Source organism: Littorina saxatilis, unplaced genomic scaffold, assembly GCF_037325665.1.
Source record: "Littorina saxatilis isolate snail1 unplaced genomic scaffold, US_GU_Lsax_2.0 scaffold_511, whole genome shotgun sequence".
NCBI lineage: Eukaryota > Metazoa > Mollusca > Gastropoda > Littorinimorpha > Littorinidae > Littorina > Littorina saxatilis.
The window spans coordinates 67,522-82,500 of NW_027129443.1; the positions used below are offsets into that span (position 1 = coordinate 67,522).

The window sequence follows — 14,979 nt, forward strand, 5'->3', positions numbered from 1 at the left end:
AAAGGTTATGACCTAAATATCTGAAACGCAAGGCCTTGAAATAGAGGAGATCTTTAATTGTAAAGGTTTTTAAAGGCGTTTTTTGTTGGTACAGCACCCCACTTTATGAGACACTTAAATGTTGTGTGTAGTGATATTGAACTGCACAAAATATCTGGACAAAATCTGGATGCTGAAGCTGAATTTTAATTATTTGTCATCATCTTCTAAAAACAGGAAATAAATATATGTATACACATTCACTAGAATAGCAAAAAACAATAGGCACCAGTAATATAATTTGCGACTGAGACCTGCAAACCTCACTTTTTGTCATTATTTAATATACCCTGCAACAAAGTCATCCACCTAACAAATCTTGCAGAATAAAAAGGTACTTACTGGAATTATTGAGTTTAGAGGAGGGTTGGACTTGGAGGGCGGTGTTGTTTTTTGGATCAGCCTTCTTCCCCAGCAAACCAATTTCAGTTTGAGAAGACTTAGAGTTAGACCAGTCCTTTCCTCTTCATCTGCCCACACATAGAGACTGCTAATTCCTCTCCCTATCCTGCCTCCGCACCTTTTCTCTTGCAGGGGCAGCTCTGTTGTTGTTTTGAACATGAAACTTCCATAGCCTGGAAATAAAGACAAATTCATGAAAAGGATACACTATTCATCAATCCACCTTACAGTTAATGAGTTATTGTATCAAACTTCAATCATCATCAACTTCAAGAAAAGCTCACTTGAGTTTGACATATATACTCCCCTGCATGCGCACACACACACACACACACACACACACACACACACACACACACACACACACACACACACACACACACACACACACGCGCACACACACACACAATGATCATGCATACACAAGTCTGAGAACACACAGGCACACACACACACACACACACACACACACACACACACACACACACACACACACACACACACACATAACAAATGCACAAGACAATGATTTCCTCGACACTGTTCAGTGGGATAAGTATGTCTTCTCTTTTGGGTTACTATTCTGAGAATAAACACGATTTTCAGAGCTCTCTCATGTTCGGTGAAATACTGCTTCGAACTCCGTCTTGCACGTTTACTGTTCCAAGTGATCGATCAGTGACATGAATGGAAGTTTTAACAATGCATATACGTAAGGGAGTAAAAGTGCAACTTCAGAGACATATATTTGAAAGGATCACCAACAGGCAACAAACATGTCCAAGATAATCGGACTAAGTACTACCAGTACTGAATGATCTCTATCAAGGCGAATGATTCGGAGTGCACCAGAGCTATTTGACTCGCATGATCGATTCAGGCTTTGCAGTCCTGCTCAGAGCAACTTGTAAACAGATACTGACTGTCTCATTGAAAGCATTATTTTCTGTCAGATAACGTTTACTATGTAACACTCACCTTGGACACCTTGTCAGACTAACATAATCGCCGAGAGACGCCATTTTGATTGTTGTGACAAATTGGACAAAGGGAAATCACCCAACCATTACAAGAGTGCTCTTTCCTTGGATTCTTTTACGACAGTTAATTAGCTATCAAAACTGTTGAATTTGCAAAGTAAAGTTATTCCTCGTGGATGGTAGCATTATTTGTAACATAGAATCTTATGGTGAAGCTTTGCGGAAAGCGATCTGAAGGCCTTTTCCCGGCGGATACTATCCCTTTAAACCCACGATCGCAGCGAATAACTGACTTCGGTGTGCATGCTATTTTTGAACTAGGCTAAGAACGCAACGCATTTAAAAAAAAAAACCAACAGTGAAAAATTAACTTTCCTTTCACCGTGATCCGAAACAAGCGATGGGCGTGTACTAGGTACTACGCCCTTTACACAGTAGTTGACCAGAAGTCGGCGTGTATTCGATACTGGGCGAGTACAAAGTACTTTGCGGTACTTTGCAGTTAGTCGGTCAACGTAAGTATTTATAAGGTATTAGCATTTGTGTGGGTTGCTTTTTGGGGGTCACCCTGTACTTCGGCAAACTGACCTCTGCAATCCTTCGTGTGATGCACAGTGAACGTGGCCACATGGAAGACCTACCACCAGATCAGCAATTACACAGGCGACAACCGAGGAGCGGCCAGTAACGCTGCCGACGGCAACACGGAAGGACACTATTTCCAAGGCAGCTGTAGTCACACGGCCGAGACTGACCCATCCGGCGTGTACCCCTGGTGGGAGGTGGACCTGGGCGGGACGTACCCTGTTCACGACATCACCGTCTGGGCACGTGATGGCAAAACTAGCCAGACCGGCACGTACTGTGAGCACTTCTTAACAATTCCTGAGAGTAATTCTTGACGAAATCTTAGTTGCAGTATATGCACGTATGCATAACTCTTTCCGACCAAAAAAAGCAATTTTTTCAACCTGTATTGTATGAATTGACCATGAAAATCAGTAGTATTTGATTAATTGATTGATTGATTTTTTGATTGTTTGATTGATTGATTGTTTGATTGTCTGATTGATTGATTGTTTGATTGTCTGATTGATTGATTGTTTGATTGTCTGATTGATTGATTGTTTGATTGTCTGATTGATTGATTGTTTGATTGATTGATTAATTGATTGTTTGATTGATTGATTGATTGATTGATTGTTTGATTGATTGATTGATTGTTTGATTGTTTGATTGTCTGATTGATTGATTGTTTGATTGTCTGATTGATTGATTGTTTGATTGTCTGATTGATTGATTGTTTGATTGTCTGATTGTCTGATTGATTGATTGTTTGATTGTCTGATTGTCTGATTGATTGATTGTTTGATTGTTTGATTGTCTGATTGATTGATTGTTTGATTGTTTGATTGATTGATTGTTTGATTGTCTGATTGTCTGATTGATTGATTGATTGATTGTCTGATTGTCTGATTGTCTGATTGATTGATTGTTTGATTGTCTGATTGTCTGATTGATTGATTGATTGATTGTTTGATTGTCTGATTGTCTGATTGATTGATTGTTTGATTGTCTGATTGATTACATATTTAATTGATTGATTGTCTGCCTGTTTGGTAGAGAGAGAGAGAGAGAGAAAGAGAGAGAGAGAGAGAGAGAGAGAGAGAGAGAGAGAGAGAGAGAGAGAGAGAGAGAGAGAGAGAATTGAATTTAATTGAATTGAACTTTAATTAACAAGGATTAAGATTTAAGGCTACGCCTTTTCTTACAATCTGTCCTTGGGACGCATAGGCACACAATTATATAATTAAAAAATTAAAAATTAAACAGTTAAAAAGTTAACCAACAAAAGGAGGTCGGAAAACGTCAGCACGTGATAATAAAGATGACGATGATGATGATAATGACGATGATGATGATGATAATGATGAAGATGAGGCATGAAGAGCATACATGATATGTGGTTATTCATAAAATCAAATGCATACTATGCAGGTCATTGTAAATACAAGCTGGTAGCAATCGAACATGTAGCAATAGTACAACAAAAATATGTTCAGAACATACAATGCACATCATATCTTTGACGTAATACTAAGTGTAGCAAATCAAAAGGCGTTAAACTACTCAGACATAAAGTGTTTTGTAACACATTTTTTAAAACTTTTTAATGACTTTAAGTGCTTAAAGGATAATGGAAGCGAATTCCAAACTGAAGTACCCAAAAAAGCAAGACCGGTCTTATACAGGTCAATTCGTGGAATCGGTGGGATCAAGTTGACCGACCCATATCTGTGGGTAGCTTTATTAAATAATGATGTAATGTAAATCGGCACTTTACCGTAATACAATGTATGCATGAAAATGGCTTTGTTTAACTTGAGATGCTTTTCCAGTGGAAGAAAGTTAAGCATTTTTAATTTCATATCTGTTGATGCATTATCCTTTACGATGAGTTTGGCCGAGCGACGATAGAGAGAGTCTAACTTTTTCAAGTGGACATCAATGCTGCCATCCCAGAGCGCCGAAACATAATTAATGTGAGGCATTACATGAGCATGGTGGAACATTTCCAGAGTACTTCTGTCCGTACGAGAGAGAGAGAGAGAGAGAGAGAGAGAGAGAGAGAGAGAGAGAGAGAGAGAGAGAGAGAGAGAGAGAGAGAGAGAGAGAGAGAACAAGAACAAGAACAATTCTTTATTTTACGAGGGTAATAGAGTAAGCAGTGATCTGCTTTTTTACATCTGGCCCTCGCCCTAAAGAGGGACTAGTCTAAAATTGCTAAAGAATAAGCAAGTAAAGAAAACTACTGCTACATGATTATAATAAAATGAAAGTAAGAACATAATATTATCATCAATTTACATACAATACATTGCTTAAATGAAAAATGTAAGTTCATTTGACATGAGTTAAGAATTATAGAGTAGATTGCACTGACGCAACAAAGCTGTAAATGCCATGCCCATTGACATACACTGCATTCGAAAAAGTCAGGGTATATAAAAATAATAATACATTGTTAAAAAGCACCGGTTGTTGGTTTTAACAACCATTCTAGCGACAACAGATGTTTATTTAGACTTCATGAGATAAGACGTATATCTGATCTTAAAAACGTTTGTGCTGCTAGTTTGCCGCAGGATTGTCGGAAGAGTGTTCCAGAGACTGCTACCTGAGTAGACTAAACTAGATTTGAATAGGTCAATCCTAGGCAGAGGCATGTTCAGTCTCATCAATTGGCGTGAAGTTTTTAACGTGAATTTGGAAAATATGGTTTGAGGTACACAGCCATGAATAATTTTATGCATAAGGGTACCTTTATTATAACTTAGCCTTGCCTTCAGAGGAAGAATGCCTGAGTTCATGTAGTCTAACTCAGATAGGGTTGTTTTCTTTAATAAGACTACTTTAAGCGCTCGTTTATGTAATCTAATTAGTGGTTTGAATGAATTTTCACTTGCCAAGTCCCACAAGGTAGACGCGTAGTCAATAACAGACTGAATATGAGCATTAAAGAATAATTTCCTGGCTTCCAAATTCAGAAAGTGCTTGATTCTAGATAATAGATAAACCTTCTTGGACACTTGTTTAGACAGTTGTTCGATGTGGTGTGACCAAGACAGGTTGTTATCAATGGTCACTCCCAAAACTTTATGATGGTCGACTTTTTCAACAAGTTTATCATTAACCGTTAGATCGTGAAATATTGAGGTTATGTTCTGGCGTTTTTGCCTAGTTGTTATTATCATGCTTTTTGTTTTTTGGGGGTTAAGGGACATGTGATTTAGCTCAGTCCATTCACTCAACTGGTTTAAACTTTCTTGCAGTGCTTCTGATAAACGACTTAAATTGGTGTTACTAGAATGTATGGTTGTGTCATCTGCAAAAAGTTCACATAAATTCTCAATGTGAAGGGGAAGGTCATTTATGTATATAGAGAAGAGGAGAGGGCCTAAAACTGACCCTTGTGGTACGCCATATCGTACATCCTGCATACTTGATGCTGAGGCGTTTGCGTATACAGCCTGTTGCCTGTCACTAAGAAAAGAAGTTATAAGTTCAACAGAATCAATCCCGAGTCCATACAATGTGAGTTTCCTCAGTAACAACTTGTGGTCAATTACATCAAAAGCTTTGGCAAAATCTACAAAAACAGCTCCACAAAATTCATTATCGTTGATCCTTTCCAACCACTGATCAACAAGAGAGACTAAGGCAGTGTGACAGGAGTGATGAGCTCTAAATCCAGACTGGTTAGGGTGAAATAATTGATTGTGGTCAAAGTGCGATAATAGGTGTTTGTTTATATGTCGTTCCAGTGGTTTTGATAATACTGACAGTATAGAAATCGGCCTATAATTTGAGGGGTCTTTCTTTTCGCCAGATTTAAACAGAGGAATGATTTTAGCCTGCTTGAGGGCTATTGGAAAATAGTTTTGTTCTAAACAGAGATTATAAATGTAAGTGAGGGTGTCAGAAATTACAGGGGCTGATAACTTTAGAATCCTTCCATCAAGCCCGTCTATTCCCCGGGTACCCGTTTGCTTTAAATGAGTGAGTGCGTGAAATACTTCAGGCACCGTAAGCGGAGGAATATTTAACTGAGATGAAATTTGTTTTGATTTACAGAAGTCTTCCAAAACTTCCAATTTATTTAAGGTTGTTTTATCGTTTATAATAACCTTTTCAGCTATTTTGGAAAAATGTGTGTTTAAATCATCAGGTGATATGTCCTTTAGGCAACTTGAAGTAGGTGCAGTCGTTTTATTTGTAAGTTCATTTATTGCTTTCCAAATGTTCTTTGAATTTTGTTTTGAAGAAGCAAGGTCTTGAAAATACTTTCTTTTTTTTAATCGTTTCATTGAATTAACTTTATTTCTCTGTTCTCTATACTCCTCTTTTTTACCGATTGACTTTAAAAAATCACGATGATCAATTGCATCTTGTAATTCATCATCAAACCACTTAGGTTTCACTATGTGTTTGACTCTCTTAGTTCTCCATGGAGCATGTCGATCATAAATGTTAGTGAAGGCATTCAGCCAGTGCGTTAGAGCAGCATCAGGATTCGTATGATTATAAACCTCAGGGAGAGAGGAATTACAGAGGTCACGGAGAAATGTGTCTTCGTTGAATTGAGAAAAGGATCTATATTTTATTGTCTTGTGGCCAGCTTTAGGAATTTTTATACCCTTTCTCGACCACGTTAGACAAATGGGAAAGTGATCGCTGCAACCACTAGCTGGAACACAACATTCAACAATGTTACGGTGATCAGTCACATAAATATGATCTATCAGAGTGCTGGTGGTTGCTGTGACTCTCGTAGGTGTGCATACTATTTGTTTGAGATTATAGAGGTTAAGCATATCAAGCCACATTTTGTTCTGTTTTAACAAATTAATATTAAAGTCACCTAACATAATTATTTCCTTTGATTCAAGCAAGACTGCATCTAACATCTGTGTAAAATTATCTGACCAGTTTGCTCGCTCTGCAGGATTTCTATAACAGAAACCTATAAGGAGTGGAGGTGCTCTTTTCAACTTAATTTCTATCCACACCGATTCCACAAACTGCTCAAGGTGTGTTAATCGTGTATAACTAACTGATTCGCTTATGTACAATAGCAAACCAGTTTCTTTACTTTGCTGTGGGTCTCGTCGTAATACATTGTAACCAGGAATAGCAACATCAGAATCTGAAATCTGGTGAGATAATCTGGATTCTGAAAACCCAAAAACGTGAAAGCTTGAACCAGAATGTAAAAGCATAGTAGATATGTCAGTCATTTTGTTAATTGCATGGTTTATATTCAGGTGTCCCACGCGAAAACCCTCTTTAGTGGGCCATGCATTTAGACAGCTGCTCATCGTGAAACTATAAGTACAACAGCGTTCTAACTCCTGAGCTTTAAGTAATGGAGAGAGAGAGAGAGAGAGAGAGAGAGAGAGAGAGAGAGAGAGAGAGAGAGAGAGAGAGAGAGAGAGAGAGAGAGAGAGTCATGACCCACGATGTTGCTTACCTGGTCATTTCTTTGCATAAGTGTTGTTTTACTGCTGAATAGGGAACGACCATCTGTACCCTTTCACCATCACAGTGGACAACAAGACCTGTATCAGCGTGACGTCAGCACCCAGCACCAGGAACAACTTAGTGAGGTGTACTTCAGTCATGTACGGGCGGGTTGTGCGACTCACCTTGGACAGGACAGACCAGACGCTGAATCTGTGTGAATTTCAAGTATTTGGTAAGCTGCTCTTAGACTCTGAAAATATTACCATACCAGAATTAAATATAATACTACCAACATCATGACATCCTTGAAAACAGGAAACAACCTGTAAGCTAACACGCTTGGATGTATAATACATGCAATCACGCATTTTCTTTTGTAGAACTACTGTTCAGAATCCATGCTGTGTTACTTTAAGTAATGAAGCATGTAGTAATGTATAACAGTGGGGAATTGTGGCACTTTTGAGGTAAAGACCTTTGCGAACCGTCACTCGACAAGCTCGGGCCCCCTCGTAAATTCTGCAAAACAAATCCCTGACTTGCACGAACAAAGAGTTTTGAATAGTCATTCATTCGCTCGGCTTCCAGACGAGTGGACGTAAACCGATAGAACTATCAAGATAAGTTTTGTGTGAATATGTGTTTGTCTGTTCACTTAAAAGATCGATATCGAAATATCTGTGAATGTATTGTTTTGTCAATAACAAACGTTCCAACAACCTACCTATCTTCTTTTATTATTCTGAATTTTGGAACGTTGGCAGTCTCTTTGTTTTTGGATTTGTTCATGGTTTACAGAATCAAAGGCCTTAAGAAAATCAACAAAAGCAACATAACATGTGTGTCCTTTTCTGCTCAAACATTTCTGAGCTATTGCATAAAGAGTAAAATTGTGATATGTGGTAGAATACTGTTTCCTAAAGCCAGCTTGATCCAAGCGGAGCGCAGGCGGAGCCCGCGCGTAGCGAGGTAGTTTTTTTGTTCATCTCCCAGCACTGAAAATTTTTTTGCCAAGTGGTGTCTGTCTGTGAACATTGTTCTAGAATTCATCTTTTAGCACAATATTAGCGACACTGTTTGGACAATTCTATTAAAATTAGGCGTACAAACTGATTTTGTTTCGGGGAATCCTCTCAGAGGATCAGAATTTTCATATAATATCATCGGAAGCTGTTACAATGGGAAAATGTGAAACTTTTGTCACTTTTTAACATGGAATTTCATCTTTGAGCGTTTCAAGCGGACTTTAATAAAATAGTTATTTGCGAATTAAGCAGCGGAAGACACTCACCGGTTCAACATGTGTATGGTCATTAAACCTCAAAACATTTCAGTAAGTGGTTTAGACAAACACCTCGGAAATGTGAGGGTGACTGGTTTGTAGCTGAAGAGTTTTTTTCTAAAGTGTGTTCTAAATACAAATGACGTACTGGTAATGATGTAATGAGTTGTTCTAATCTTGTTCTTGGAACTCTTGCTGTTCCAAGCTTGTTCTTAGCAAGTCTTGGTGACGAGAACAAAGACTATCAATGAAATCTTTAGAAATAACCTCTGACAACGACGACGATGACGACGACGACGACGATAACAACAACAACAACAAATGACATCGACGACGACGACGACAACAACAACAACAACAACAACTACAACAACAACAACAACAACAAAAACAACACGAGAACAACAACAATCACGACAACGAACATGACAACAACAACACCAACAACTACGACGACAACTACAACGACTGGGTTATGATGACATCACCAATGATTTATCAAATGTTCAGTGTCAAGGCTGTTAAAAAATCGTTAAATCCTATTTCTTCACTGATTCTTATGAAATTTTAAAGGTAGGTTTGTTGTCCCCAACTTATTTTCACTCCATACTTTTCCAGAAGAAAAACATAATTTTGGCAGTTAAAAACCGTTAAATTTCAATTCTTCACCGATATTTATGAAATTTTGTGGGTAGGTTCGTTGTCCCCAACTGATTTTCACTCTATACTTTTCCAGAAGAAAGACATAATTTTGGCAGTTAAAAAACGTTAAATTTCAATTCTTCACCTATCTTTATGAAATTTAGTGGGTGGGTCCGTTGTCCCAAACTGAATTTTAAGACTTATCCCATGACCTGCCTCTTTGTCTCTGTTAGCTGAGGAGGGGATTATTTTGGATTATCCATCACAACCATATGAATTATCCATCACAACCGAGTCTCGATCTCACCTGTCATTGGTCTTTGTCTTTGGTCTCAGAGTACAACTGAATAATTTATAGAGGTCATCTGCATATTTATCGTTAACTCGGGACTACTTTTTTTTCAGCAAAACGATTGAGATATTCTGCGGTATAAAAGTCGAACTGACGTTTGGCTAACGATCTACAAACATTATCATTGAAGAAATAAAGAAAACAACAAAGAATGTACATAATCTGTTTGGGTGAATAGAGCTGAGTGAAGATTATGAGTTGTCCGACGCGGTGAGACTGAGAGAGAGAGACAGAGAGCACGAGAGAGAGCGACAGAGACACACAGTGATTCAAGGCGCACAACTCTAGTAAAGTTGTCGTAACGAGGTACGCTTCATGGGCAACCGCTTAGATCAATCCCAAGAGCATCCTGATTCAAAATCTTGAGCGACAAAATAAAACTTACACTAAAACAGTATGCTTATAGTTTTGTTCATTTGTTATCGCTTTTAGAGCATTGATTGCTAAGTATGGTTCAACAGAACAAGGCTGTCTCATCAGTCGTCTGCTACAGATCTATCGTCTGAGGCCGGTGCGTCTCACAAGCGCTAGCAATACGCACCCTCTGCTGCAGGATCTGTCGTTTGCTATACATGTAGTATCTTCGGCTCAAGTTGACCGGCATGGAAATTGCCATTTTCAAAGTTGGTGATACTGTTAGAATAAAAGGTGGCGAAGAAGGTCGGATCTTGGACATACAGAGACCACTAGGCTACATGCGTTGCCGCATAAAAACAACTCGACAGTGGTGCGCCGTTTTCCCCCAGACAGATACCTCGCCTAAGACAACGACAGACATCAAAGTTAGGCTCACCTAAATCAGTAAGTGACGATTGAAGAAGTAGGTAATACAAATTTGAACACTGAAGCACAAAGGCTCGAATAAGCACAAACTCAGCAATCATCTTCATCGCTTGTAAAATCACACACGCGGTCTTTCGAATCCCGCTGAACTCAGGTCCAAAATGAGTTACTTCCCTTCGGGTATCATTCTCTCCCGTCGCTAGCTGTGAAGCGAAGATGATCAAAATGCGGTCTTTCGCAGTTTTGACGAATGACAGCTCGGGTAACCGACTGAAACCAGCCGGTAACTGCACAGTATCAAATGCATTCAACGGCACAATCCTGGAAACAAAAAGACAAAAGGGGACTCGTTTCGCACATGAATATCATGACACGATTTTCGGTGGCAGAAGGTTTGATGAGCAGTAAACAGGCACTCGCAAAGTTTGTGTCAAAAAGTTAGGTTTTTTAATGAAAACGTCGGAGTAATGGGATAAAAAGCTTACACACCTCGTCCTGAATATCGTGCATATTTTCCCTCGGGTCGATTTACAGGTATTACCTCGCCAGAGGCTCGGTAATACCTGAAAATCGACCCTAGGGAAAATATGCACGATATTCAGAACTCGGAGTGTGTAACCTATATATACTTTTCCAGACAAAAAACCTTATTTTTGGCAGTTAAAAACCGTTAAATCTCAATTCTTCATCGATATTTATGAAATTTTGTGGGTAGGTTCGTTGTCCCCAACTGATTTTCACTCCATACTTTTCCAGAAGAAAAACATAATTTTGGCAGTTAAAAACCGTTACATTTAAATTTTCACCTATCTTTATGAAATTTAGTGGGTGGGTCCGTTGTCCCAAACTGAATTTCAAGACAAACTATTCCAGTCAAAAAAACTTATTTTTGGCAGTTAAAAACCGTTAAGTCTCAATTCTACACCGATGTTTATGACATTTTGTGGGTAGGTTTGTTGTCAGATTTGACATGATGGCAGAATTGAAAGTGTGAGATATCCTGATGTTTCACAATTTATGCTGCATAATTCAGCCCCATAGGCGCTTGAATTTTAGGTGGAGTTGGGTTTTTTTTCAGCCCAAACCAGTAACCCCCACATGGTTTTCATGTCCCTTTCTGAGAGACTTCAAGAAGTTTCAATTTGACGTCATGATTAGCCTGCCGCATTAGCAAGTATGAAAACACGTCATCGATGACACATTTTAAGAGAGAGAGAGAGAGAGAGAGAGAGAGAGAGAGAGAGAGAGAGAGAGAGAGAGAGAGAATCATGTACACACAGATGGACGACTTCGCTTGGGGTATGTACTGCCCGGCAGTACACATCTACTTTATCCAAGCGGAGCGCGGGCGGAGCCCGCGCGTAGCGAGTTATTTTTTTTTTTCATCTCCCAGCACTGAAAATTTTTTTGCCAAGTGGTGTCTGTCTGTGAACATTGTTCTAGAATTCATCTTTTAGCACAATATTAGCGACACTGTTTGGACAATTCTATTAAAATTAGGCGTACAAACTGATTTTGTTTCGGGGAATCCTCTCAGAGGATCAGAATTTTCATATAATATCATCGGAAGCTGTTACAACGGGAAAATGTGAAACTTTTGTCACTTTTTAACATGGAATTTCATCTTTGAGCGTTTCAAGCGGACTTTAATAAAATAGTTATTTGCGAATTAAGCAGCGGAAGACACTCACCGGTTCAACATGTGTATGGTCATTAAACCTCAAAACATTTCAGTAAGTGGTTTAGACAAACACCTCGGAAATGTGAGGGTGACTGGTTTGTAGCTGAAGAGTTTTTTTCTAAAGTGTGTTCTAAATACAAATGACGTACTGGTAATGATGTAATGAGTTGTTCTAATCTTGTTCTTGGAACTCTTGCTGTTCCAAGCTTGTTCTTAGCAAGTCTTGGTGACGAGAACAAAGACTATCAATGAAATCTTTAGAAATAACCTCTGACAACGACGACGATGACGACGACGACGACGATAACAACAACAACAACAAATGACATCGACGACGACGACAACAACAACAACAACAACAACAACAACAACAACAACAACAACAACAAAAACAACAACACGAGAACAACAACAATCACGACAACGAACATGACAACAACAACACCAACAACTACGACGACAACTACAACGACTGGGTTATGATGACATCACCAATGATTTATCAAATGTTCAGTGTCAAGGCTGTTAAAAAATCGTTAAATCCTATTTCTTCACTGATTCTTATGAAATTTTAAAGGTAGGTTTGTTGTCCCCAACTTATTTTCACTCCATACTTTTCCAGAAGAAAAACATAATTTTGGCAGTTAAAAACCGTTAAATTTCAATTCTTCACCGATATTTATGAAATTTTGTGGGTAGGTTCGTTGTCCCCAACTGATTTTCACTCTATACTTTTCCAGAAGAAAGACATAATTTTGGCAGTTAAAAAACGTTAAATTTCAATTCTTCACCTATCTTTATGAAATTTAGTGGGTGGGTCCGTTGTCCCAAACTGAATTTTAAGACATACTTTTCCAGACAAAAAACCTTATTTTTGGCAGTTAAAAACCGTTAAATCTCAATTCTTCATCGATATTTATGAAATTTTGTGGGTAGGTTCGTTGTCCCCAACTGATTTTCACTCCATACTTTTCCAGAAGAAAAACATAATTTTGGCAGTTAAAAACCGTTACATTTAAATTTTCACCTATCTTTATGAAATTTAGTGGGTGGGTCCGTTGTCCCAAACTGAATTTCAAGACAAACTATTCCAGTCAAAAAAACTTATTTTTGGCAGTTAAAAACCGTTAAGTCTCAATTCTACACCGATATTTATGACATTTTGTGGGTAGGTTTGTTGTCAGATTTGACATGATGGCAGAATTGAAAGTGTGAGATATCCTGATGTTTCACAATTTATGCTGCATAATTCAGCCCCATAGGCGCTTGAATTTTAGGTGGAGTTGGGTTTTTTTCAGCCCAAACCAGTAACCCCCACATGGTTTTCATGTCCCTTTCTGAGAGACTTCAAGAAGTTTCAATTTGACGTCATGATTAGCCTGCCGCATTAGCAAGTATGAAAACACGTCATCGATGACACATTTTAAGACAGAGAGAGAGAGAGAGAGAGAGAGAGAGAGAGAGAGAGAGAGAGAGAGAGAGAGAGAGAGAGAGAGAGAGAGAGAGAGAGAGAGAGAGAGAGAGAGAGAGAGAGAGAATCATGTACACACAGATGGACGACTTCGCTTGGGGTATGTACTGCCCAGCAGTACACATCTACTTTATTTTCAGAAATGTTATCTTCCAGCCATGTATACAGTCTCGTGTTCAAAATTGAAGTATAACATTTAGCAATGACACTCAAAAGGGACACACCCCTATAGTTGTCTGCACTATGCTGATCTCCTTTTTTTTAAGATAGGCATGCACAATAATCGCCGTGGCCCATTCTTTTGGAAACAAACCTTGCTCAAAACTTGTATTAAAAAAAAGTCAAAAAAGTAATCACACAGTCGCCTCCTGTTTTGAGCATTTCTGCTTTAATGCCACCCGGACCTGCTGATTTTCCAGTGTTCAAATAGTTTACAGATACAATGACTTCTGTTTTACATTTAGTCAAGCTTTGACTAAATGTTTTAACATAGAGGGGGAATCGAGACGAGGGTCGTGGTGTATGTGTGTTTGTGTTGTGTGTGTGTCTGTGCGTGTGTGTGTGTTTAGCGATTCAGAGTAAACTACTGGACCGATCTTTATCAAATTTTACATGAAAGTTCCTGGGTATGATATGCCCAGATTTGTTTTCATTTTTTGGATAAATGTCATTGATGACGTCATATCCTGCTTTTAGTGAAAGTTGAGACGGCACTGTCACATCCTCATTTTTCGATGAAAATAAATTGAAATTTTGGTCAAGCAATCTTAGACAAAGCACAGACTATGGGATTGCATTTCTTTTTTCAGCTTGGAACCTTAACAACTAATTCATGAATTCCGTCATAAAAAATCTGAAAAATCTAATTAAAATTAATTGTTTATAAAACGGTCCAATATTACGTTCATCTTATTCTTCATCATTTTCTGATTCCAAAAACATATAAATATGTTATATTCGGATTAAAAACAAGATCTGAAAATAAAAATATAACAAGAAGAGCAAACGCTCGATCGAGTCACTTTCGCAGTTCTGAATATTATATGAGGCATCAGATGGACAGGAAGAAATTGCTATTCACAACACAATGAGTCACGTTCACATAAAATTTGAGCCCGGTCACTTTTATAGTTTCCGAGAAAAGCCCAACGTTAAGTTGTGTGTTGCCGAACAGAAAAGGCTAGTTATCTCCCTTGTTTTTCTGATAACGTTCGTAAAAGGCTACAGATGTAAATACTTTGATGTAAAGAATAATCCTACAAAGTTTCAATCACATCCGATGAACTTTGTCAAAGATATAAAATGTCTAATTTTTCCTTTGAC

General features: G+C 38.4%; 1 protein-coding gene across 1 annotated transcript; it reads left to right on the forward strand.

Annotated features, from left to right (window-relative positions):
* Positions 1 to 1,143: 1,143 nt before the first annotated feature.
* LOC138957724 (fucolectin-6-like) lies at positions 1,144 to 9,716 on the forward strand. The gene is made up of 4 exons (XM_070328784.1): positions 1,144 to 1,153; positions 2,037 to 2,285; positions 7,495 to 7,677; positions 9,706 to 9,716. The coding sequence occupies exons 1-4, from the start codon at positions 1,144 to 1,146 to the stop codon at positions 9,714 to 9,716; spliced, it is 453 nt and encodes a 150-aa protein (XP_070184885.1).
* Positions 9,717 to 14,979: the final 5,263 nt, after the last annotated feature.

Excerpts from the sequence above, each read along its gene's own strand:
- LOC138957724 (XM_070328784.1), top strand. Across the intron at positions 2,286-7,494 it reads TAGCCAGACCGGCACGTACT|GGAACGACCATCTGTACCCT; the intron begins GTGAGCACTTCT and ends ACTGCTGAATAG.